This window comes from Apodemus sylvaticus, chromosome 10 (genome assembly GCF_947179515.1).
Source record: "Apodemus sylvaticus chromosome 10, mApoSyl1.1, whole genome shotgun sequence".
Lineage (NCBI taxonomy): Eukaryota > Metazoa > Chordata > Mammalia > Rodentia > Muridae > Apodemus > Apodemus sylvaticus.
This window is the reverse complement of record NC_067481.1, coordinates 109,011,310-109,035,692: the sequence shown is the minus strand read 5'-3', so window position 1 is coordinate 109,035,692 and position 24,383 is coordinate 109,011,310. Positions and strand designations below refer to the sequence as shown.

General features: G+C 43.6%; 1 protein-coding gene across 2 annotated transcripts in view; it reads right to left on the bottom strand.

The window, feature by feature from the left end:
* The window catches only part of Abcc1 (ATP binding cassette subfamily C member 1), a 107,367-nt gene that overhangs the window by 45,083 nt on the left and 37,901 nt on the right, over positions 1-24,383 (bottom strand). For both annotated transcript variants that reach the window (XM_052194312.1, XM_052194314.1), the window contains exons 6-11: positions 18,854-18,915; positions 17,791-17,922; positions 9,989-10,222; positions 9,295-9,472; positions 7,550-7,711; positions 1,878-1,970 (exon numbers count right to left, since the gene is read on the bottom strand). In XM_052194312.1, the coding sequence (XP_052050272.1) occupies positions 1,878-1,970; positions 7,550-7,711; positions 9,295-9,472; positions 9,989-10,222; positions 17,791-17,922; positions 18,854-18,915 (861 nt within the window). The remainder of the gene's footprint in view (positions 1-1,877; positions 1,971-7,549; positions 7,712-9,294; positions 9,473-9,988; positions 10,223-17,790; positions 17,923-18,853; positions 18,916-24,383) is intronic.

Genomic DNA, 24,383 nt, shown 5'->3' with positions numbered 1-24,383 from the left:
ATCTTCATAGGAACGGCTCCTCCCAGAAGACAAGAGAGCTGGTCCCGGACCCCATGAGCCACACTGCCAGTTCCCGGACCGTGACAAGAAATTCAGCCATTATAAAAACTGAAAATGCTTCAAATTGGGTTGGTTTCAACTGAGAGACCAACTCTGAGCTAAGGAATGGAGGTGGCAAAATCCGTGCAGGCATTCAGATATGGGATGACCCAAACGGGAAACGTAGATTATTCCTCCCTTCCTTTTTCTTCTCCTTCCTTCTTTTCTGCCCTCCCTTCCTCTTGATCCTTCCCGCCTCTAGCTCTCTCTTCATCACAGGGTTTTACTCTATAAGCACAGGCTGGCCTTGAACCCCTAGTCCTCAGCTTCCTAAGTGTGAGACTGACAAGAGTGTGCCACCATATATGCTATTTTTCTTTTTGTCATAACTGTTTTCTAACCACTCCCTGGTCATTAAAACTACTGGCTGGCACTGGTCCTGAGAAGCCATGACAAAGACATACAGTTGTTAAATACTTTAAAACATCTGGCACAGCCCCCTTGGCAGACAACTTTCCAAGCATTTCAGACACAGCCCTTCCCTGCTCAGGCAGGTCAGTGGCATCCTCAGCCCTGAGTTACAGGTCGGGGAGCCACATGCAACCAAACTAAACCTGAAAACAAAACAGATAAGGACATTTTTGGAGATAAACTACTCAGGGAAGTCTACTTCATACCCCAAACCCGTTGCTGGCCTGCTCCATGACATCAGCCTACACCCGACCCCCACCCTATCACAGTCAGGCCACCTGGGCCCATCAGTGCAGCCAAGGACAGAAATCACCCAACAATGGAGCAGAGAAATGGAAGATGAAGAATGTGGGATGTGTCCATTCAGGAAGAGCACCAGGCATGGACATCACTGGGTAAAAGCACATGGACAAAATACTTTACTGCTTTTAAGGGATTCCTAAATAAGTGAACAAATAGGTCTCTGCTTCTGGCTGCTTCTCTTGGGCTCTTTTCCTTCTATTTGTTTTTTTTTTTTTCCAATTTCAATATGTTAGTTTTTGTTTTATATTTTATCATAATAATGTATTATATTCCCTGAGAGGCCTGTTTATTTTCTAATGAGAGACAGAAAGGGAGTAGATCCCAAGGGGGAGGAGGTGAGCGGGAACCTCAAGGAGCAGAGGGAGGAGAGACCGTATCAGGATGTATTACTTATGGGAAAAAAACCATTTTTAATGAAAGGGGGAAAAAGAACTTTTAAAACAACAACAACAAAAAAGCCCTAATTACACAGTTAGAGCTAAAAATCATATGTGAAAAGTTCTAGAGGTAAAGGCAGGCATGGTGGTGGTGCAAGCCTGTAATCCTCGCGGTTTGGTGCAAGAAGACTGAAAGTGAGTCCAGTATAGGTTACAGGAAGGAAGGGAGGAAGGGAGGAAGGGAGGAAGGGAGGAAGGGAGGAAGGGAGGAAGGGAGGAAGGGAGGAAGGAAGGAAGGAAGGAAGGAAGGAAGGAAGGAAGGAAGGAAGATGAAGGAGGAGGGAGGGAGGGAGGGAGGGAGGGAGGGAGGGAGGGAGGGAGGGAGGGAGGGAAGGGAGGGAGGGAGGGAAGGGAGGGAGGGAGGGAGGGATATTGGTTCCCAGTTGCTATGACAGTCATTGCCTTCCAGCTCAAACCAACTCTAGTGCACTGATAATAGCTGTTCTTTGGAAAACTTGCAGAAATTTGAAGGCTGGGCCAGTCAAGGAGGCAGTGTCCCTGGACTATGGCACCTATAATAGATCAGGCTGTCCATCCCAAGCCTGATCATCAAGAAGCTGAGTGACCATCACCTGGAAGACCCAGGCCAGGGCTCAGAACAAAGACTCACGGAGATGGACATCCTACCTGGTAGGTCTTGGTCTTCATGGCCATCACAGCATTGAAGGGCACCATGAAAATCATCACAGCCACCCCAGCCAGCACAGAAGGTCCCAGGCTCTAAGGAAAGACGGTGACAATCACTCAACAAACAGAAAAGAGTCCTGGTATTCACATAATCTAATGTGAACTACATACTTCAGGCAGACCCTACCAAACAAGAATGGTGTCAATCATTTATTCCTTTTATCCAAAGATGGGGCATCAAGAGTTTTCAGTGCTGGGGCTTCCCAACCCTTTTAAAAAATATGCAGCTAAAGCATATTCTTACATTATCTAAAGCATTATCCAAACTCTTGAGAACCAGGTAAGCTATGAAAATTTGACCTTTGACATCTCAGAAAGGCCCCAAGATGCTAGCTAGTTAACCTTCAGCCTGATGACTTATCTGGCAGGCTGGAAAAGTGACTACAAGATTGGCTGGTCACTGACACCATGGGGCTTGGGTTCCTGGTACTCACAGTGCAGGTAAGAGGCATTTGCTTTACATTAGTTGGCAGCAACAGTGTAGCCACACTGTTTTCCCAGCCTCCTTTCTTCTAGAAAGCTAGGTTTTTTTTATTTGACAGGCAGAGCACACATGCAAATGAGCTGCCACACCCATCTCCCCCAGCTCTGCAACTGTTACCTTGACTTGTCAGACTCAGGCTTGTTGATGTCTGCCTTTGCATATGTCTTATCCTTTTTGATTTGTATGTGTACATGTATGAGAATGTGTGCACACATACACACATACACACACATACATACATACACACACACACACACACAGAGAGAGAGAGAGAGAGAGAGAGAGAGAGAGAGAGAGAGAGGCCAGAGGTTGACTTTGACACATTCTTCAGTAACTTTTCATCTCATTTCTTGAGACAGGACAGATAGTTTCATGAACCTGGAGCTCACCGATCTGGTTAAAACAAGCTGGCCAGTGAGCTCTCTGCCCTGACTCCCAATACTGGGATTACAGACGAGTGCTGCTGGGCCCAGCCTTTTGTATGGGTAATGAGGTTCCAAACTCAGGCCATCAGGTTTGCACAGCAGGCCTTTTATAGATTAAGCCATCTCCCTAGCATCTCTGACGGTTTTTCATAACCAATTCTGACTCTACTGCTCTACCAAGAAATCATAAAGCCTGGCCTAACTCTGGGGACCCTGACATAGTTCATGTCACATACTTCATGACACTCCCAGAATAGGCTGGGAGAACATTCTGTGATCAAATGCATTCTTCTTTTTTTTTAATGTTTATTACAATCATTTGCAAGTGGACTTGTGCTTGTTGGACAGGGTATGATACACAAGTGTATATGCATGACGGATGCAATACACAGGTTGAATGTTCATGGGGGGGTGCAGTAAACAGGTGTGTGTGTGTGTGTGTGTGTGTGTGTGTGTGTGTGTGTGTTTTCAGAGCTCAAACTCAGGTCTTACTCCTCGGGATACTATCTGCCTTGTTTTTATGAGATAGGGTCTCTTTCTCTGGCTTAGAACTTAGCTGGTTAGCTAGGTTGACAAGTCAGTGAGCCTTAGAAACCTACCTTTCTCTGCCTCATTTGCCACATCTTTTATAATAGAGAATTTCTGACATTTGAGTGGGGGTTTTTTTGTCTTGTTTTGTTTTTTTGTTTTATTGTTTTGAAGTGGAGGGTCTAGAAGATCAAACTTGGACCTCTGTACTTGTCTGGCAAGGATTTTGTAGATTGATCCATCTCCCTGACCATTCAAGTAAATTTTTAGTGTATTAATTTCATACTTACTGCTTTTTAAAAAATGTATGACATGCATGCGTCTGCATTTTATATGCCACATGAGTACACATGCTGGTCAGCAGAGGCCAGGAGAGGGAATCAGATCCCCTGGAGACAGTTACTAACAACTGTGAGCTGTCTGAAAAGGGTGCTGAGAAACAAGCTTGGATTCTCTGGGGAGCAGCAAGTACTCCTAACCCCTGAGCCACCGCGCCAGCCAATTTACTGCTTTCTCACGCAATATAAATATATTGGGAAATAAAGTTTTACAGCAAATTTTTGATATCTGCTTAGTCTCCCTGAGTATCACATGTTCATTTAGCCAAGGTTCACAATTTGGGACACTGAAGATGCACTGTTACAAGAAGTATTTCTGCAGGGAGAGTAGACCCAAGGCCAAAGAACCCAAAATGTAAGAGCCAGCCTGGTCCTCAGCAGTCACCATCCTATACTGTGAGGGTTGGTGGTCTGAGTAAGGAAAGCTTGCTTGGGTCTTAAAACAGTCTATAGAGGATTTTAATCCAACAACATGGCTGCTCTGGCAGGGAATCCACAGACCTTCTGTCTATGTGATCTAGCTGGAAAGCAGGTGTGCCCCTGGTATACATCTGTAATCCCTAACAACAAAGGCAAGGTGGTTTTGTACACAGAACCAGTCTAATTGAGAGGTAAAGTGACTAATCAGAAAAAGCTTTGGCAGAATGAGTCAGACAGAGATAGGATACACCCAACTATCATAAGAACAGACAGAAAAGAGAGGCTACTTAGAGAGCAGTGTAGAAAGCGAGAGTTGAGTCCATTGAGTTTGGTTGAGTTGAGCTCAGTAGTTTTTACCAGGTAGTTTTACCAGGACAGGTTACAGAAAGAACAAACTAGATACAAATGAAGACAGGACAAGCCAGATAATATGAAGGAGCCAGAAGATGAACAAACTGCCAGTTAGTCTGAGGCCAAGCAGAGCAAGAAGCAAAGTGAGAAGCCAAGAGAAGCCAGACTGAGTCAGTCACCTTGGAGAGGAGTTTGAGCCAGAACAGCTAAGTTGACCAGTCAGCCACAGTTCAGAAACAGCTAGAAAGGGTAAGCTTATTTGGCAGTAAGCCTCCAAGATGACAATTACATCAAGCAAATAAAAGTTACATTTACAACAGTCTTACTATATAGCCCAGACTAGCCTCCAAGTTAGAGCCTTCTTTCTTTATAATTTACAAACAGCCCTAGAAGCTTTCCAACCCTGCACATGGATTACAATTCCTAGGAAAGGGTACATGGCACAGTATATACCTGAAGACTTGTGTAGAGCTATTTCTGTTCTCTGTGTGGGGCTGCAGCTATAGTGCAGGGCTTCTTTCTCCCCAAGGGCCAGGCCCTGGGTCTAATGCTGTTCTTTCTCAGCTGCATCATCATAAGGGTTTTACTCACCACTCCTCTCTATCTATACAAAGTAGTGGGTCTGCTGAGACAGTGGGACTCTGAGAGCACAGGTGCTTGCCACAGAGAGCCGGGAAGATCAGCTGTTTGTCTGCAAGCATGCTTACCCCCAAACCTGATGGTTTGTCTGCAAGCATGCTTACCCCCAAATCCCATATGGTGGACGGAGAAACCTGACCCTCACAATTTGTTCTCTGACCTTCACATGAGTCATGGTACATAAACATGCACACAAAGAAATGTAATTTCTTAACATTTAAACGTAAATTCCATTCAACAGATACTTTGCTGGTGTGATCAAGTACAACACCCACCAGAGATACAGAGACTCCAATGATATCTGTCCACAAGCAACATCCATGGTGTCAGAACAGTATACATCACGAGGTCAAATATCAGGGGCAGGATATTTGGGGAGCTGGGTCAGTAGGGCATATGTCCTACAAGTATGTGGCCCGAGTTCAGATCCTCAGAACCCATGTATGCACATCCATAAACCCAGAGAACTACAGTTGTGAAGGGAGACAGAGCTAGGAAAATCCTGGAAGCTAGCAAGCCAGTCAGCCTAGCATTCATAGCTAGGATCAAAAGGATCCTATCGCAAACACGGCAGAAGGATAGTGCCAAGATTCAAAGTTATCCTCTAACCAAGTGTGTCATAACTAGGTCTAGGAATTGATTTATATGAGATTTCTGAGGGTTTGTGAGAATACTCCAAGAAAGTAAGGCAAGAGTCTCGTGACCTCAGTTTCTTCAACCCACGAATTATTCTTGGAATGTGTTCTCGTGTTCCTCTCAGGTGTAGCAGACAGGAGTGAGCTTACTTCAGATTACTCATTATTGTTTGATGGTGTTATTCAATTAAATGTTTAAATAATTGTTTATACACCTCTATGGAAGAACATGTTTTTACGAACTGTGGCTTGTCCTTTTAACTGGAACTTGAAAACTTTACTCAGGTGATCTTTTTTAACCCTCAGGAGTATAAAATGTCTGGGGCTCTGAACAAAGGTGGCCATTGCATGAGGCTTCAGTTTGCCTCCTTTACTGCTCCATCCTCCCAGGCCCCTCTGCCTCTAGAGTGGTGGCACTCATGCCAGTGTGTCCATACGCATACATGAAAATGTGCACACACGCCTGCACATACACACATACCTAAAGATTAAGGAAAAATGGAAGAGAGTCTACAAAGGACAGGGTAAGAATCATCAGTGGGAGTAAGGAGGGTCAATCCTTCAGCTGTAAAGGAGCTGGGGGGGGGGGGGTCTCAAGTTCCATCCTCAGAACTGAGAGAAACAAAGAAGGAAAGAAAAACAAAAAAAGAAGGAAAAAAAGAGAGAGAGAAGTACTTCCTGGGGCACATGCTGCTCTTTCCTCCTAGCTCACTGTCTCCCCCAATCTTGGAACTACTAATGGCCCACTAGAAATAATATCACATTCTTTTGTGATAGAGGGGAACATGACTCAGGCTGGCCAGTCAGAGACGTCTCCTACCTAGGTCATAGCCACTGGTTCAGGGACAGGAACAGTACTGAGCTGGTTAATCACAGTACCCTGGGATAGACATGGCGGCAATGAATGCAGTCTGCTCTGCTGTATTACGGAATGAGTACTCCTCCCCTACAAGTCCTTTTGTCTGCTCAGGGTACAGTGGATTTCTATTCCTTACAACCAAGGGGCTCCTACCCAATATACTTAGGTTCTAATAAATAACTTTGTTTCACATTTGAGGTGGTACAATGGAACAGAATTGGTGGGTTAACAGCATAAGAAACTAACATAAAAATGTTAATTCTATATACTTCATGAAAAGACTAACACAGTTGATCATGTTGGTACAAGTCTGTAATCTCAGTACTGAGAACGCATAGGCAGGAGGATCTCTGTGAGTTTGAGGACAGTAAGGACAGTTTGAGAGCAGAAAGGACCTTGTCTCAAAAGAAAAACAATAAATAAAAAAGCTGGGTGTAGCAGCGTACATCATCATTCCAGTGCAGGAGCAGGGAAAGCAGAGGCAGTATGGAGTTCATTGGCCAACAACCTTACCTAAATCAGTGAGCTCCAGGCTCAGTAAGAGACACGCTTTCAAAAAACAAGATGGAGAGAGATTGAGGATACCTAAAGTCCACCTCTCCCTCCCTCCCTCCCCACCCCCCCTCTCTCTCTCTCTCTCTCTCTCTGTCTCTCTCTCTCTCACACACACACACACACACACACACATACACACACACACACAGAGCCCACACACATAGACAAAGAAATGACAATGCATATATACCAAACCACCAAATGGAACTAAACCCTGACGATATAAGGAAAGAATAAAATAACCAGAAACTAGCAAACAGACCAGAAAATAAAATATAAATAAAAGCAAGAAACATTCATTCACACCCATACTCTCCCTGCCAGTGCCCAGACAAGGACAGCCCTCCCTGCACAAGGAGACCAAGGGGAGACACACACCAGCCACAGGAAGTAGAGGGCTAGGATGACTTGCAGAGGGGCTGACCAGATCATGTTAATGTACGTGGCCAAGTCCATGAAACGCTGAGCATCTACAGACATGAGGTTGACGATCTCTCCAACTGTGGAAGACTTTCTAGCTGAATTGGTGATCACAAGAGCCTGTGGGATTCAGGAGAGAGAAGACGTGAGCCTCCAAATGAAAGCAAAGGGTGATGGACTCTCCCCAGACCCTGGACAAGACTCTAGACAGTAGTAAATTCGTATCTTTCTCCTCTCCATCCTGAGCTGTTCCAGGCACTTCCTAAACCATGGCCTTGTATACTTCACTATGAAGGCATGTCACCTAAGGGTTCTTAATCAGCAGGCAAGGATTAATCCAGGCAAGGATTCTGGATTTCTAAGCAGCTCAAGGTTATGACCATGCTGTTGACCTCAGTTCCCAGCACAAGGTTCTAGGCCTTATTACCCTGACATTGGGAGCTAGGCAATGCTTTGTTGGGCCAGTCTGCATACTAACTGCAAGACAGTCCCTGGCCTCTACCCAGAAAATGCCCTCATCCCAAGCTGTGATAACTAAAGTGTCTTGAGGTATCAGTGGCCTTAAAAATATCCCTATCCCTGAGCACAAAAACCTTGACTCCAAGGTCCCGCTGGTCTGGGCTGCCGCCTACACAACAGGACACAAGCTAATAGATGATTTGTAATTAGGGGTGAGAAACACTAGAAAAACTGCCTCTCTTGCTGGCCTGTGAGCCCCGTGGTGCAGAAGTCAGGACATGAGTGGACTGAAAGATCACTGGGTCCCTTTAAGTTACCTGTTTGTTTTCTAATGAGTAGATGGATCTGGGAGGAGTTGAAGGAGGGGAAACCTTGATCAATCTATACTGTATGAAGAAAATCTATTTTCAATTAAAATTAAAATTATGGGGAAAAAACTGAACATCAACATCAACCAACAAGTAGAAGTGAGGCTATGGCCCAAGCTCTACAGAATATTCCCTGCCAGTCATGTGCACCTCCAGCATGGTGAAATTAAAAAAAAAAAAAATTTAAAGCTTGTCTGTCTCCATTCAAGACGTATACTATCTCTTCAGTTCAAATGTAGGGTGAAAGTGAAGACAAATCCAGGATGTGAAAGGAAAATATTGAACATAGATTGCTTTTCTTTAAAAAATAAAAAACTGTGCACATATATGAATATGCATATGTAGACACATGCATCCATGATGCACATATGGAGGACAGATGCTATCCTAGCGTTCCAAATTGTCTGAGACAGGGGTCTCATCACTACTGCACAAGGCTACCCGGCTCAGGAGCTTCTAGGAATTCACCTATCTCACTGCCCAGTGTATATATAGAGAAGTACTACCTTGCCAAATTTACCTAGTTCTGGAAATCCAAACTCAGGTTGTCAAGCTTGCACTTTACCTAGTTAGCCATCTCCCCAGGTTCTGAACTTGGATTTCCATCCATGACTTCCTTCATCAAAGAGAGACAATCTAAGAAACCCAGTTACCTATAGGTAGTACACAGATTCACTGATATCCCACACATCAGCCACTGAGGGCCATTTTATTAAGAGACAAAGTGTGATGAGAAATAACTTTGGCCCCATGGTCCCCACCCCACCCCCATCCTTTCTTTGCTGAGGATACTGGGCTGGAAATCTCCACAGGTCTTGGAGAGTTCTAGCCAGCTGGATTCTGGGGTCACAAGATTGGGTGTGGGGCCTGGCCTACCTTGCGGTAGACGGCGCCCACCACGGCAGTCTTGATACGCATGCCACTGACGAAGCAGATATGAAAGTACTGGTGGAGTGCCAGTGTCTGCAGACAGGCGCTAACAAATAGCAGTGCGGTGTACAAGTAGCCCTGCCAGTCGGGGGCCTCCCTGTCATTCACGAAGTTGATAATCAATCTGTGGAGGGAGGAGGGAGATTTGAGTGTGATACAAACAGTAGAGGCAAATACTTTCTAGTCACCCTAGTGATTTTCACCTGAGCCAGACAACACTTTACCTTAGGGGTGCTACGACTGCCAAGTACCAGATTCTTAAAACAGGGACGTCTGCGCTGGGATCACCAGACTGATAGCTATGTCTCTCCACCAGCATGTCACTCAAAGGTAGGCAAACAGAGCACTCTGAGACCAAGGTAATGGAGAGAAAAACGGCAGAGGCCCCTTTGCTGCCTACTTGGTTTCTAGCTGCAGGTACTCATGAGATCTACCTGCATCCTTGCTCTAGACAGTCCCATATCCTCCTAACTTTGGAATCCGGAGGCTTTTGTGACTTGTAACCAAAGTGGCTACAACTTAGTAATTAAACAAAGCTGGGGAAGATGAAGGCAAGAGGTAGGTAACAAGCCTGCTCCAGCACAGGACAGGAACACCCAGGAGGTTACAGGGAACCAGGCAGTCAGGCAAGAGTTCTTACTCCAAGATCTTGGGGCCGGCAAACATCATCAGGTCATGAAGGGCCTTATACAGGAAGCTCATGAGGAAGTAGGGCCCAAAAGTCTTGTATAACACCTTGAACAGAGAGGGGTCCCGGTCCTTGTGGGGCGACTTGACAAGCAGTGCCTCGACCTCCTCATTCACATCCAACTGGGAACTTCCCTTAGGCTTGGTGGGATCTTTGGGAGGGGCATACACAATCCGTACAGGCTGCCTATAATGAGAGGAGAGTAAAGCAATTATCCGACCTACCAGAGGTAGCCCGCAGTCAAGAGATCAAAGCAAAGCAGAGCCCAAGACGTGTGACCATAGAGTCAAGGTTAATCCAGTGAGTGTAACCCTGGACTTGGGAGTCATGGGTTCAGATTCTCTCTGGACCATCCGGTTACTGAAACTAGTTTTCTCTTTTGCAAAGCAGGGCTCATAGTAGCCAGGTGTGGTGGAATATGACAGTAATTCCAGTGCTGGGAAGCTGGGAGAAAAGAAATCTCAAATTGGAGGCAACATTGAGGACATAATGAGGCTCTGGGTCAATAAACTAGAAGTCTCACCTCCCTTGTGGATGTACAGAATGAGAGGCTGTTGCAGTTGGCCCCAAGCTCAGCTAGACACACAATCCTAAGAGGCTGCAACTGAGAGGCATGGCAGCATGGTGGACCCAAGCTCCTCTACAGACTCATAATCCCTATCAGAAGCTCAGCTGGCTACTTTGTATTACAGGAAATGATGGATCAGTTCTAAACTCTGAAATGGGAACTAGAGACCCAGATAAGCCAGAGCCATCCTAACAGAGAAGATGAGTTTGACAGATGTCAAGACAGGTAAGCCACACAGGGATCAGTCTGGGCCCACAATTAAAGGTCCAGAAGCAGATGATTTTTGTCAAGTCACTGGAAATAAAGCTATCTTTTTTTTCAAACGCTGGTGATAGGGCAGGCAAATCGACTCAGGCCTGCAATCTTAGCACTTGGGAAGACAAGAGGAGTGCCAAGAGTCTGGGCTATACATATATAGGAAGGCCCTCTCTAAAATTAAAACAAAACAAAATAATAATTGGAAACTAGATAACTACATGCAATGAATGAGCTGGACCATGACACCACATTATGTATAAAAAGCAGAGATTTTTTTATTTATGTGTATGTGCATTTGCCTATATGAGTTTATGTGACTATATGAGTGCAGGTATTTGTGAAAGCCAGAAATGGGTGCTGGATCCCCAGAAGCCAAAGTTACAGGTGGTTATGAGCTACCTGAGGTGGGGGCTAAGAGCCAAACCTTGGTCCTCTACACTAGCAGTATGAGTTTATATCCATGGAATCATCTCTCCAGCCAACTTAGAAAGGATCCAACTTCTACATGCAGAAACTAAAAACTATAAAACCTGCTGAGCATGATTTACACATACTTAAAGTCCCAGCACTCGGCAGATGTAGGCAGGAGAATCTTGAAGTTCAAGATCACCCTCAACTACATAGCAAAGAAAATATCAGCCTAGGTAGGGTTATGTGCCAAAACTTTATCTCAAACGTGAAACAAAATACAACCACAACCACCACCACCACCACCACCATCACCACCCATCACCACCACCACCACAAAACAAACCAGTATGGCTACACAAGTTTTCAAGCAGACTTGTTTCATAAACTTGAGTCACCATGACTCAGCCCAGTGAAACATCCATCTGTGTTGTATTGTAGTTCTGTCCTGTCCTACATAGGACAGGCCTGAATAAAGACAAATACCCCACCAGATATCTACACCACTAAAATGCTAGCCTGAAGTCACTTATCCACAGACACAAGTTTATACTGATTGTAAAAATTCTTACACATTTATATACAGTATTCCCTCTTATCCATGGATACTACTGGTTCTGTTTTCTTACAAATACCTATGAAAAAAGTTTAATCTTCAAGTCAAACATCAGTTTTTGTAAAAAAAGGAAACACTTATATCATTCTGTAGAAAAATAACACGATGTGAGTGTGTTATGTTACTCTCAAAACAACTTCTTCTACCCTCGCCCTTCTTGTGATCCTCAGAGACAGCAGACTGAGGCAACAACAGGCCTATGTCATATTTTAGGCAGCTACCCAAGGCTTACTTGCACAAAAAAAAAATCTAGTTTTTGCTTTTAATTTATTTATTTTATGTATATGAGTGCTCTATCTGCATATAAACCTGCATGCCAGAAAAGGGCATCAGATTACATTATAGATGGCTGCAAGCCAACATGTGGTTGCTGGGAATTGAACTCAGAATCTCTGGAAGAGCAGCCACTGCTCTTAAATCCTGAACCATCTCTCCAAGATCACTGCTGAACAGACAACTAGCAGGTGAGTAGTATTCACAGTGAGGACAAAGTAGACTAAAGAATTCTGTCACCGTGGATGACAGACTATGATGGAACAAGAATGATGTATGATTTAAAACTTAGGAATGGAATTTTAGATTTAATATTTCCAGATCTTGCTAGATCACTGGTAACTAAAAGTATAGATGTGAGAACAAGAGCTTACCTCAGTCTTTTAAACCAGTACCTTTTAGATCAATTAATAGCTACTTCATTTTGTTTTACACTACCTATTTTCAGATGAGCTGTCCTTTACAAATTTTCCCCTGGTAAAGTTACTCTGCTCCCTTTTGCCTAATGCAACCAGCAGCAACACTTTCGGTCTCTCTGGACGGGTGACCTGAGCAGACCTTGGGCATAAACTCCACAGACATTACCACAAGACCTAGAGGAAGCGCCACTCCAGGGAGCTTTCATGCGCCCAGGATCACAGGATCACTCGATCCCAGGAGCTTGGCCACACCAGGATCTCAATGTCCCAGAGGCAGCTTGACTCCCAGGATCTCAGACATACCCAGGATCTCAGGATCACAGGATCCCAGAATCACAGGACCACAGTGACAGCTTGACTCTGAAGAGCTCTGACACAACCAGGACCACAGGAAGGACAGGTTCCAGTCAGATATAGCGAGGGTAGGTAGCACTAGAGATAACCAGATGGCAGGAGGCAAGCATAACAACATAAACCACAAAAACCACAGTTACTTGGCATCATCAGAACCCAATTCTCCCACTATAGCAAGTCCTAAGTACACCATTACACTGGAAAAGCAAGATTTGGATCTCAAATCACTTCTCATGATGTTGATACAGGACTTTAAGAAAGACATAAATAACTCCCTTAAAGAAATACAGGAGAACACAAGTAAACAGCTAGAAGCCCTTAAAAAAGAAAGGCAAAAATCCCTTCAAGAATTATAGGAAAGCTCAATCAAAGAGGTGAAGGAATTGAACAAAACCATCCAGGATCTAAAAATGGAAATGGAAAAAAATAAAGAAATCACAAAGGGAGACAAGCCTGGAGATAGAAAACCTAGGAAGGAAAACAGGAGTCAGAGATGCAAGGATCAACAACAGAATATAAGAGATAGAAGAGAGAATCTCAAGGGTAGAAGATACTATAGAAAACACTGACTTAACAGTCAAAGAAAATGCAAAATGCAAAAAGTTCCTAACTCCATACATCCAGGAAATCCAGGACCCAAAACATCCAGAAAATCCAGGATACAATGAGAGAACCAAACCTAAGGATAATAGGTATAGAAGAGAGTGAAGATTCCAAACTTAACAGGCCAGTAAATATCTGCAACAAAATTATAGAAGAAAACTTTCCTAACCTAAAGAAAGAGATGCACAAGAACATACAAGAAGCCTACAGAACTCCAAATAGACTGGACCAGAACAGAAAGTACTCCTGCCGCATAATAGTCAAAACATCAAATGCACTAAACAAAGAAAGAATATTAAAAGCAGTAAGGGGAAAAGGGCAAGTAACACATAAAGGCAGACCTATCAGAATCACATCAGACTTTTCACCAGAGACCATGAAAGCTAAAAGATCCTGGGCAGATTTCATACAGACCCTAAGAGAACACAAATGCCAGCCCAGACTACTATACCCAGCACAATCACCACAGATGGAGAAAACAAGATATTCCATGACAAAAACAAATTTATACAATATCTTTCCACAAATTCAGCCCTACAAAGGATAATAGATGGATAACACCAACACAAGGAAGGAAACTACACCCTAGAAAAAGCAAGAAAGTAATCTTTCAACAAACCCACACAAACACCTCTAAGAACAAAAATAAAAGGAAGTAACAATCACTTTTCCTTAATATATCTTAATATGAAAATTAATATTACCAACATATCCTAATCGATTGAAATTCAAAAATATGAGGAATTAGAAATTTGTGGTCTGTCACCCAGTGGTCTCTCTAATTTGGTAATTGGAGAGATATGTCCAATATTGTACAATCCATATACACTTTCTGCTTGTTTGTACGGGACAGTGTCTTGCTGTATACTGCATAATGGTCTTGAAATCACGCTTCTCTTATCTCAGCCTCTCCATAAGCAGGATTGTTTATTTGATGTTTTTACACTATACTATGGTTTTCAGAACAGCTTACATATTTCAAAATTATTTACACAGCCAAAAGAAATGTAGACAATTAATTTGGGAGGTGGCTTGTAAGAGAACAACAAAGACTGAGACTGAATAAGCTGCTTGATGTTTATAATTACTGTATCAATTTTGAAGAAATTGACCTTATAAGTTACTCTTTTTCTAAGGTGAATGCTTTTCAAAATCATCCCAGCCAATGAACCATAATCTTACCCTCACCTAATGTCTTTGCCATCCTCTAAGCAGAACCATTGTTCACTGAAACAGTTGATGAATGACTGCATGGATAGACCATCTTAATGTAATGAATTAATCTATTAAATGAATGTAACCTGTTCCCTGTGGGATGAGAATGATGACAATCACTCAAGTCGAATAGCTTTGACCATAGCAGGAAATCTGTATCCAAATAATCGTGCCTACAGTTCATTCCTTGGCACAGCAGAACTGTCAACTCTTAGCTTAGCTACTATGGAGGTAAAATCCTTTGGTGATGTGAGGGACATTGAAGCACAGCCTTATTACAATGAACTCCAATGTCTTAAAATTGTTTTTATTTTGGGTTTGTACCACTGTAAGAGTCAAGATTTTAAGCTCTACTAAAACCAAACCAAACCAAACCAACCAAACAAAAAGACTATATCTTTTTCTGTTCATTTAATAGCATGTCCATCATTTTTACAATTGGTATAAAAATATATATTGTGTTGAATATAATAAAAATAAAAGTAAAAATTATTAAACTAGCAGCAACAACAAAAACCTTACAATGGCTGACAAATGAGCTATTATAGTCAACTATGACAGGGAAAGGGGGCAAAAGGGAACAATTTCTGGTCCCCAAACTTCCTAAAAGAATGCTTTTCATTTATCAGAACATGGAACACCAATGGTCTTTAAGTAAAATCAAAAATCAAAGGACTTGTTCATCTGTTCTTTAATTAAAAAATAAATAAATAATTGACTTGCCTAAAAATGTTTACCTAAAGAATTAGAAATTGACTCCGGAAACAAGGTCATTGGTAATCCAGTAATGTGCCAACTGACCGGAAGATAAATATCCCCTAAATAACAAGGATGGCCATCAAGCCTAGATATAGAACTCAATCCCCCTCTATAAGAGCTCTTTGAGGCAGAGTGCCTAAGATGGAGCTGGCAGGCCAATAGGTCTTCCATCTTCTCAAGATATTGACTCCTGATATACCTAGAGCCCTATGAGCTGTCCAACATTGGTACTGGGAACCAAACTTAAGTCCTCTGGAAGAGCATCAGGTCCTTTAATCACTGAACCATCTCTCCAGCCCTGGATTTCTTTTAATTAGATATACTGGGGCATCAGTGGTGAACCCTCCAGTTTTGTTGTTCAAGTCCCTTTAGACATCAAAGACTAGGAGGACAACTATCTGTCTACTTTTTCAGTTAGCATAACTTTGTTTCCTCCCTCAGCTCTGAGTAGTAATTTCAACTTCTACTTACATCTCAATAGGTGTTTGGGTTTGATTCTGTCTTGGGCTATCACAAACAAGGCAGCTACAAGTCAATACAAAGCCTTTTAGAACCTAAGTTCTAGTTTCCTTAGGCCTCTGCCTAGGAACAGAATGACAAGTGAGTGACTACTTAATTTAAAAACAAAACAAACACTGCCAATTCTTTTCCACAGGAACCACTTGATATGCGTGCCAATTGAAAACATCCGAAATGGCCTCACCATAAGAGGAGCACAGACTAAGGAGATCACAAAGTATCATCACAAACTGTCTCAGTCATGCTTCCTATCGCTGCGACAAAACAACAGGACCAAAAAGCCAGTTGAAGGCAAATGGGTTTCTTGAGCTCACACTTCCACATGGCTGTTCATCACTGAAGGGATTCAGGACAGGAACTCAAAACAGGGCAGGAACCTGAGGCAGGAGCTGACGCAGAGGCCATGGAGTGCTGCTTACTGCCTTGCTCCCCATGGCTTGCTCAGCCTGCCTTCTTATAGAACCCAGGACCGCCAGGCCAGGGGTGGCCCTGCTCACCACAGGCTGGGCCCTCCTCCACTAATCACTAATGGAGAAAACAACTTCCAGCTGGATCGCAAAGAGTCATTTCCCAACTGTGGCTCCTTCCTCTCTGATGACTCTAACTTGTGTCAAGTTGACACACAAAACCAACCAGTACACAAGCCAACTGCACACTTGCCAGAAACAAAGATAGGCTCAGAGCCAGTGAGATGGCTCAGTGGGTAAAGGCACCTGCTATCCACCCTGACAACCTGCCTTCAGTCCCTGAACCCACAGAGTAGGGGTGAAAACCAACTCCCATAAGTTGTCCTTTGATCTCCATATGTGCATGCTATGGCACTGTTTACACATGTAAACACACACACACATACATACATACATACATACATACATACATACATACATACACAAATATATTTAAAAATGAGACTCTAGTGGTTGTCATTGAACAGAATTCTCACCACACTGCTTCCCTGTATAGAACCTGCCTCTGACTTCCCACTATGCCTTCAATGTAACTCTCTAGCATAGCTTGGGACTCCTGCAAAGATTATCTCCTAGTCTCAGTCATTTACTCAAGCCTCACTAGATGCCTCAGGACCTTTGTATCAGTTGTCCCTCTAACTAGAAGGCCCAAGGTACACGGTACATGGTTCACTCCCTCCTTTGAGTGTTTAATGCCACCTTCTCACAGGAGCAATGCCTGAATATTCTTCCCTATGTCACTGTGCCCTTCACCTCTTCTGATCTGATTATAAAACTATACAATCCAAGGTGCAAGGTATTTGCCTGCTTTGTCCCAATGCCTGAACCCAGGTCCAGAGCTCAGCACCAAAGCAGCAGATACACTGAGGCCTTGGCCTCAGGTGGCACACCATGGTTCAAGTTTCATGCTTGACATGTTCAACAAAAAGCATCCCACCCCAGCAAGAACATTTGGGGAATATTCAAGACACCAAATAGATGCTCAGAGTGGAAAAAGTTAAAAACTGACTGTGTGAGCAGGTCAAGGCCCAAGCTGAGGGCAGTGACCAGAAAACTCAGCTCCAGCTTGGCAGACAGCCTCCTTCTCTCCTTTTGGAGAGCTAAAGGCCTAACTTGCAGACAATACAGGAGGGAGCTATTGGGAGACCCCTATGGTGTTAAACACTTCCACTCCCCTAATCTGAAAGAAGAGGAACTACAGCCTAGGGAGGTGGTAAGGTGGCTAAGGGTAGGTAATGGGGTCATCCTAGGCGGCATCTGCCCTGCCTGGAAGAACACAGACATTTGATACTCACTTCCTTGACTTAGCACATTCCTTCTTCCAGTTATTCACCAGCACAGGTACCACTTCTTCTGATGTGTCCTCCTTATTCAATGACCAGAGGTCACTGCTCTCCAGGGGCTGGCGGTAGCCCTGCACCATCATCCTGGGAGCAAGGCACAAAGGAAGATACAATGAGCACTCCCCTCAGATCCCTGCTACTGCTGTCCAGCCATGACTGGGAAAATCTGAGACTACGTGAACATGAAGGTATATCAACTGGTTAATTCTACTAAGTCTTTTGGCGAAACAAAACAGACTCAATTGAAAAACAAGTGCACATTGTGTTTAGATAGTAATATCTGGGTGTTTCTTATTTCTGACGTGACTTGTAAATTTTATTTTTAATTATTTTGTTTTCAAATATGGCCTCATGTATGCCAGATTGGCCCCAAACTTTCTTTGTAGCCAAGGTTGATCTTGAACCTTTGATCTTCCTGCTTCCTATGAAAATATCAGCAAACTCTAAATGTTTTCTTGTTGGTGATGATGTATATCTTCCTTATGTGTTTCCTATGATATGCATATATGACTTTGATACATGGAAAAAAATGACAATATTACTAGTCTGTATCTGTGTTGGAAAAGTTTTGTCTTCAGGGGACATGATATCTTCTTCCTTGTCATTATTGCTTAAGCAGTACAGCAAAGCAGCTATTTACGCTGCATTAGGGGTCATGCAGCTTCTAGACATGCTTCAGAAGACAAGGCAGATCTAGTTAAAGGCAAATGCTACTCTGCTTTCTTCACTGAGCATCAGCCAGTGGTGTCGCAGGGTCCCGGAGCCAAGCCTGCTGGGATACTGTAGTAGACAGTTACAATCCCTCCAATCAAAAGGCGAGTCGAGAGCCTAGGCCAAAATTGAAGGATGCCCTCAGCCTATGGATTAATCCCTCAGGCATTCACAACACTGAAGGCTAGTTACTGACCTTAAGATAGTGCAGGGGGAAATTAAAGGAAGCTGAGCTCCACAGAAGCGTTCATGCACCCCCTGCATTCATGTCCACTACCTATCCCATGTGGAGGTCCAGCCTTACCCTGTAATCCACCAGAAAGTGATCCTGGAAAGGAAAGAGGCGCTCGATTCTGGGCATGGATTCTAGGAGAAAGAAGGCACAAGGGAGAGAAGAGAAAAGAAATCCAAACTTAACTTTCCACATCTGGGAGAGCTAGGCATAGCTGACCATTCTTCCTTCAAAGGACCATGGCCCACATCTTCATAGTTCTGCATGCCATATGGACTGCTCAGCCTCAGAGCTCATCCCTCTATTTTCACCCAACAAACGTCCCTTGAGTACCTACTGTGTGCAAACACAGTATAACACAATATCAACCCATCTTCTTAGCAACCCCATGACCTTTACTTAACATCAACCCCACATTATTCACCCATTCAACAAGTATTTTTATGAGCACCTACTATGTTCTGGGCACTCCATAAAATACTATGGCCCTTCCCTTCCTACATTCCCACCTCAACCATGTGAGGTGGTGTTATTGTCATTCTTTCCACTGTACACATCCATTTATTGAGCACATTTTTAATAAGCATCTACTATGTACTCTTTACAAAGAGGTATATACTTTTGTGTTGCATTGCTGGCAATCAAATCCAGGACCTTGCACATGCTAGGTCTACACTCCCAGCCCAGGTCTTACTATTTTATGGCCTATGGACTCTTTGAATACTGTCTTATCACTATCTCATCCATCCAGAAGATACTTCCTGATCACTTACCATGTGTCAAGAAATATATACAAGTATGAACAAAGAGATAACCCATGTATACCTACCTGCTCTACAAGCTGTTCAACATACTACATAAATGACCAGTTCATCTCCAAGACCACCCTACAAGGCAGGGAGGTAGAAAAAACAAAAGTATCTGAACTCCTATATTTAAAAGTGGCAGGATGTGTGAGACAAATAGTCAGGGCTCTAGAGACAGACAATCAACAATGACTATACAAACACTAGAAACAATGTAAAACTTTACTGCAGCTAGGGTCTAAATGCAGGTGGATATGACCATGGAGCTCACATAAGGCAGTGCCGGCTGGTTCATGAGGCTGGAAGAAAACCTCTCTATGGAAGTCCAATCCAGCATTTGAAGAATGAATGGAAGGCAACTACAGTAACAAGAAAAGCGAGCATTCCTGACAGAAAGCAATGTGCTCAGAGTCCAGGACTGTGGAGACGTACGGCAGACCCAGGAACCCAAAAGGGACTTAAGTCTACATCAGAACACTTGCCTTGACTGTGGAGAGCCCTAGGCTTAACATCTAGCAAGAGATCTGGCAGTCTGTGATGGAGAGTCTATACTGAAGGTTAGGTTAGAAATGCTGGGTCTCTTATAGGCAACTCTAGGAGCCACTGAGATTTTGAGCCAGCTATCAAAGAATCTCTTTACCAGAGACAGAAGACCAGCTCAAAAGAAGGTGGAAGTTACCAGCACAGAGCTCAAGCAGTTAACATGTCCACATTGAGATCTCAATTTCCAAAATGGCCTCTGTGAAGGAACAGTAAGAGTTGAGAGAAGGTATTCAGAGAGCCTACTCTAATCATGGATTTCCCATCCAGTCTGCTGATCCTATTTCATTCCCACAGTTCCAGAAGAAGCTGGTTTGGGGGCAGAATCAGGGTATCAAAATTTGTTTCTGTTTGAAAACAAGCTACTGGGCAAGAAACAAAGAAGGTAAGGCCAGAACACTGTATTATACCTCAGAGCTACTAGTCCAAAGAGTGGGCATGCTCAAAGCTCTAGAAGCAGTCAGAAGGGACCCTGGCTGGGAAGGGGTGAGTTAGAAAAGCAGTGTAACAAAACACATTATACTCTGCGCCATACATAGATTTATAAGGGTAATAAAGACACTCAGGGACACAAGCCATTGGTCTGGTACACAGATTAAATGGAAAGAAATAAGAATTTCCTTTCTCTTTTCTAAACAAAACCCACATCAGGGCAGTCAAAGTAAAGCAATAAACCCATCTAATGACAGGATAGTTCATTTTGCAACTACAATGGCTTGCTGCAATGTTTGATGACATAAAAAGAAGTATTATGAGTGATATTGGGCCACATAATGGCTCTATATTTTTTTAAACCCTCATCTCTCAAATATTATTGCTGAGTAAAGATCTAAGGGTACTGGACTGTTTTGAAACTTTTTGTAAGCAAAACTGTCTCAAAATAAAGTCACAAGCCAGCCATGGCTTTGCACACTGAAAAACTAAGACAAGAAAACTGCTGTGGGTTTAAAGCCAGCCTGAGCCAAATACTTCATTTTGTTTTTAACTCAGTCATTAAAAAAGAAACAAAAAACCAGGGGTTAGGAGATGCTTGCCTAGCGAGCATGCAGGAAGCTCTGGGTCCCATGACTAAAACTAGGTGCAGTGGTGCCTGCTTGTAACCCCAGCACCACTGGAGCAAGAGGTCAGAAAGTCAAGGTCATCTCAGCGGCTACAAAGTGAACACCAGAGGAGCAGAGACATGAGATCCTGTCTCAATAAAACAACAGGAAGAAAATCCATCTGCCTAGGCAATACACAGAGAAGTGTTTGCCCAGATGTCTTAGGGGTAAAATCTACAGTAGTAACTCACTACATCACAACTGAGTTCACATAAACGTAAAGTATAATGTACTCAGTTCCTAGGACTCTCCACTCCCCCAGCCTTGTCACTTAATTTCTGAGATGGAGTCTTCTGACAGAGTCAAACAGAAACACAGATAAGTTCCATCACACATCTGGAACTTTGCACATATTACTTCTCCTAGGAACCCCTCCCATAAAACACAAAGTGAGATATGCACAAAACTTCCTCACCTAGCAGCAGTGTTTCTCTTATTCCTGTGACTCAGGGGCCATCAGCCCTGACTGTCCATTCTGCAACACACACACACACACACACACACACCTTCCATCTCACCTCAAGGACAGAGGCCAAGGTTGATTCTTTAGCCCATCAGAGGCAGGCAGGCAGGCAGGCAGACAGACAGACAGATGGCACTGCTCAATTTCTGAAGGCCCAAAGCAGAAAGAAGGCAGACAAGAAAGATGGAGTTTAGAATACTCTGAGGAAAGTCCAGTATTTGGCCTCTGGGGTGGAGTAGAAGGCTAGCCATGAAGAAAGGAAACTTTGTGGGATCCTGGTGACATACTGTATCTTGACAGGACTTGAAGTTATTCATTTACTGAACACATAAGCTCAGTGTTGAAATCTCACCTGAAATCTCAGTGCTCAGGAAGCAGATACAGGAGGATCTCAAATTCAAGAGCAGCCTGGTATTCTATCTCAGAAACAAAACAGAACTTACCAAGTGAGGCACGATAGCGCACACCTGTGTTCCAGCGCTGGGGAAATTGATACAAGACGATGATAACCACAAAGCTATCTACACTACAGAGCCAGATGGCTACACAGCAAAATGACGAAGCAGGTAAAGGTACTGCCATGTCTGACAACCTGACTGAGATCCCCAGGAACTCACACAGTGGAAAGAAAGAATCCACTCTTGGAGGAGGTCCTCTGACCCTCAAGAACATGCTCTGGCACAAGTGCCCACACACACTAAAATTAAGTTAAAATGGTTAAAAAAGAAGAAAAAAAAAGAGAAAAGATGCAGCTAGAAAAGTGCTTGCTTCCAAGCATGAGGACACGTAGAAGACAACCAGGATGACATCTGACATCCCATATACAGTTCTTGCTGCTAAGACAGAAGGAGAGGATCAGATAGTCATGAATGAGTCTGAAGAAGGTTAACTTCAAAACCAGCAACAGAAAAATCACCCCTTTACTGCCCTGGATGACCCAAGGAGTGTACAAGTCTCCACCAACACCCAGAACCAATCACTGACAACAGCCAAAGTACAGCATGCACCTTCAGAGACAGCTCCCTTCCCTTTTATAATAATAAGGCCCTGGACCTGGAAAATGGCACTCCAGAAACACATGCCCATTTAAGCCAGCACCTGCCTGTGGCGCACTTACCCTTCCCTGGTCAGCTCTAGTAACGACAGACTTTTCACTGCTCACATCCTGTCTTCTGTTCTTGGTTTTGTGTGTCAGCTGTAGGCACTGACTCTAAAGGATGAGAAGTGTTTCCCGCCACTGCTTTAATCATGACTACAATGCCGTCAGCTATGTTTCTAGCACCAGCTGTATCATACACCAGAAGCCTTATACATGTCTGCTGAAGACACAAGAGGACACTGGTGGACTTAGAGCCCCAGGGTCAACACAACTCCAAGAAGAAGTTCCTCTTCCACATAAATTAGGTATAAATTAGAATGTGATAACACAACTTCTCTGAGCCCCAATATTTTTAGTCCTCAAAAATATGTCCCTTGATGCTGGAGATGCGGCTCAATGGTGAAACACTAGCGTCCCTAGCATAGCAAAAAGCAAGCAAACAAAAACTCTCTCATCCAAGTCTGAGAGCTTTAAACTGGCGCCACTTAAGCTTCTCTGCACATACACGAGAGCACACACACACACACACACACGCACACGCACACACACACGCGCACACGCACACGCACACGCGCATATAACACCTGGGGATGCTATCAAAGTTGTGTTATGTTTGACCCCAGAAGCGGTCCGTGAATCCATGTCTTAACACAGTCCCAGTTGAAATAAGCCAGCCACAATATTTGTGTTATGAATGAAATCAAAAGCTCCTGATAGTGCTGAACCATTTAAAGCAGTTAAGATGATCACCCTTAGGCTGAATATATTTTGTCATAATAAATGAACATACTGTCTTTAAAGGGCATTATGCCAAAACTTCAGCATAACTCTGAGCACCGTGGTATCCTCCACTTCTTTCCTGATTTTATGGGAAGTGGACAGAATGGAAGCCTAATCCAGTGTCCCAGGAGGCCCCAAGTAGGCCTCAGAGGACCCTCAGAGGACCCCCTATACTGTTATAGCAGTCCATGCATGCACCTGCCTAAGGCATCAAGATCCCAGGGCAATCTCTGCCTTTGGGCCTGAGGAACCATCCAGGCCTTATTAAACCTGCCCTTAAGTGAAATATAACCAAGAGAAATGATGAGGTTCTACAGAAGGACCAGGAAACTCCTGCTCTGCCACTTAAAATGAGCAAGGTACTTAAGTCTCTAAGACTCCATTTCCCTGTCTGAAAAAATAGGAAAAATAAAAAGAGACATGCATATAAATTGCCTAGTACAACAGGAAGCTGGTAAACAGCTATGCCCTGTCCTGTGACCGGCCCCTCAGTGACTGAGCTGTGAAAGAAGCCCTGCAAAAATAAAGGAAGTACAAATACAAGGACCAAATCAGCACAGCTAAAGGAATGCTCCAGACAGGGAGCCAGCAAACTTTATCTACAGAGGACCCCCAAACAGCAAGGTTAGGCTTCCGGGTAAAGGGAATACAGTCTCAGTGGCAACTCCTTAATTCTCCTTTTACGTTCCCAGCAGCCGTGTGGGACATTTTCACAAATAAATAAGAATATGTGCCAATAAAATGTTGAGGACAAAGCACGTGGATGAAGGAACCTGATGTCTGCTAGGGCCTAGTCTAGAGCCCAGAGAAAGGT